A 1,782-nucleotide genomic window follows, 5' to 3' on the forward strand; every position below is an offset into this window, starting at 1 on the left:
TATATATACACAGTATATAGATATAAATAGGTCACAAACAACCTACTTCCACTGTTTTACAGGTTGCTGATCGTTGGTTTTTCAGCTAATAGCCAATGGAAAGARCTAAACTCTCCACCCAAATGATATCATATTTTCCTGTCAATCTGTATCCTCAGTGAGGCTGCAGCTGATGTGAAAGACTCTGCAGAGAGAGTAAAACAAGCACTGGAAGATGCTCAGAAAGCTCAGACTGCAGCCAGCAACGCCATCCAGCAGGCCACCACCAACATCCAGACCACCAACCATCTGCTCAACTCCGTCAGTACCCACCTGTCACCAGCAGGATCGTTTATCTACTGTTGCCACACGGACACACAACATGTTACATTTGTGTTTGTGTTGTGTTCAGGTACAGTTGGAGACAGCAGATGCAGAACAGAAGCTGAATAATGCCACCCAGAGACTGGAGAGGCTTGAACAGGATGTGATGCTGCTCAGGGAAAAATCTGAGAATGTCACGCTGAGCAACAAGCTGACCAACCAGGACGCTGCGAGCATCGAACAGATCGCAAAGGACCTAAAACAGGTGAGTTCCCCTTTGAGGCTGTTTAGACATAAAAATCTGTTTCAGTCTCTTTGAGTAGATTTGATGTGGAGCGACCCATGGAGATGTAATCAAATCTAACAGTCACTTGAGGTGTTCCTCAGGGGTCAGTCCTTGGTCCCATTTTCAGGTCATCAGCCGTCATGGTTTCTCTTTTCATTGCTATGCCAGTGACACACAGCTTTATGTAAATGGCACAGCTGCAACCATGCCTACATCAACACCATCATCCTTGTCAAAACTCGCCACTAATCTGGAGGAGATAAAGGTATGAATGGAGCACAACTTTCTCCAACTCAACAGCTCCAAAACTGAAGCCATTCTAGTGGGCACGCTTCTTCAGACCCAATCATCACCTTTTACCAGCATCACCTTCTCTAGTTCCAATATTCCTCTTTCATCAGCAGTCACAAATCTCAGTGTAAAAAGGGAACCCCAGCTCTCTTTTAAATCTCATATTAACCACCTCTGCAAGACCTCCTATCGCTTTTAGAACATTTCCCAAATCCGCCCCATTCTCTCCGTCTCAGACACTGAAAAGCCGGTCCATGCTTCTGTCTCCTCCAGACTGGACTACTGCAACAAGCTTCTCATTGGGATTACAAGCAAGAGCCTGCAGAGGCTCCAGTGAATCCCAAACTCTGCAACTAGGATCCTGATGAGAGTGCGCAAACATGAGCACATTACCCTCGTCCTCCACTCTCCTGTGGCTTCCCATCTCCACCAGGATTGAATACATGATTACCTTCCTCACACACCACTACATCTATGGACATGCCCCACTCCTACCTCAGAGACTCCTTAATCCACAAAACACAACTCGCTTGCTCCGCTCTACCCACTCAAACCATGCTGGACACTGCAATCCACTGACTGTTTCAAAAAAGGTCTCAAAACATTTCTTTTCAGCAAATCAAAAAGAAAAATAAGTAGGTCTTCTGGACAGGTTCTTCTTTAATGAAACATTTCGTCTCTCCTCCAAGAGACTTCTTCAGTCTGAGAGTTTCAGGCTAAATTCAGGCTTTTGAGTCCTGCCTCCAGGTGACTGATACTCACATCACATGGCTATCGTTGACACCTAATTAACACTTATTGTTAACAGGGGGTGGAATGATACTGCCTGGATTGCGATGTCTCGGTTTTGGATGGAGGACGGTTGGAAACTGGCGTATATCGTAAGCCCACCCACACAGACC

General features: G+C 45.8%; 1 protein-coding gene across 1 annotated transcript in view; it reads left to right on the top strand.

Moving 5' to 3' along the window:
- lamb1a (laminin, beta 1a) overlaps positions 1–1,782 on the top strand; it is a gene marked incomplete at its 5' end in the record, with an annotated part of 61,746 nt that overhangs the window by 57,964 nt on the left and 2,000 nt on the right. The window contains 2 exon segments of the mRNA XM_014020141.1: positions 159–300; positions 392–568. Coding sequence (XP_013875595.1) covers positions 159–300; positions 392–568 — 319 coding nt within the window.

The sequence above is a fragment of the Austrofundulus limnaeus genome, unplaced genomic scaffold (assembly GCF_001266775.1).
Source record: "Austrofundulus limnaeus strain Quisiro unplaced genomic scaffold, Austrofundulus_limnaeus-1.0 Scaffold241, whole genome shotgun sequence".
In the NCBI taxonomy this organism is placed as follows: Eukaryota; Metazoa; Chordata; class Actinopteri; order Cyprinodontiformes; family Rivulidae; genus Austrofundulus; species Austrofundulus limnaeus.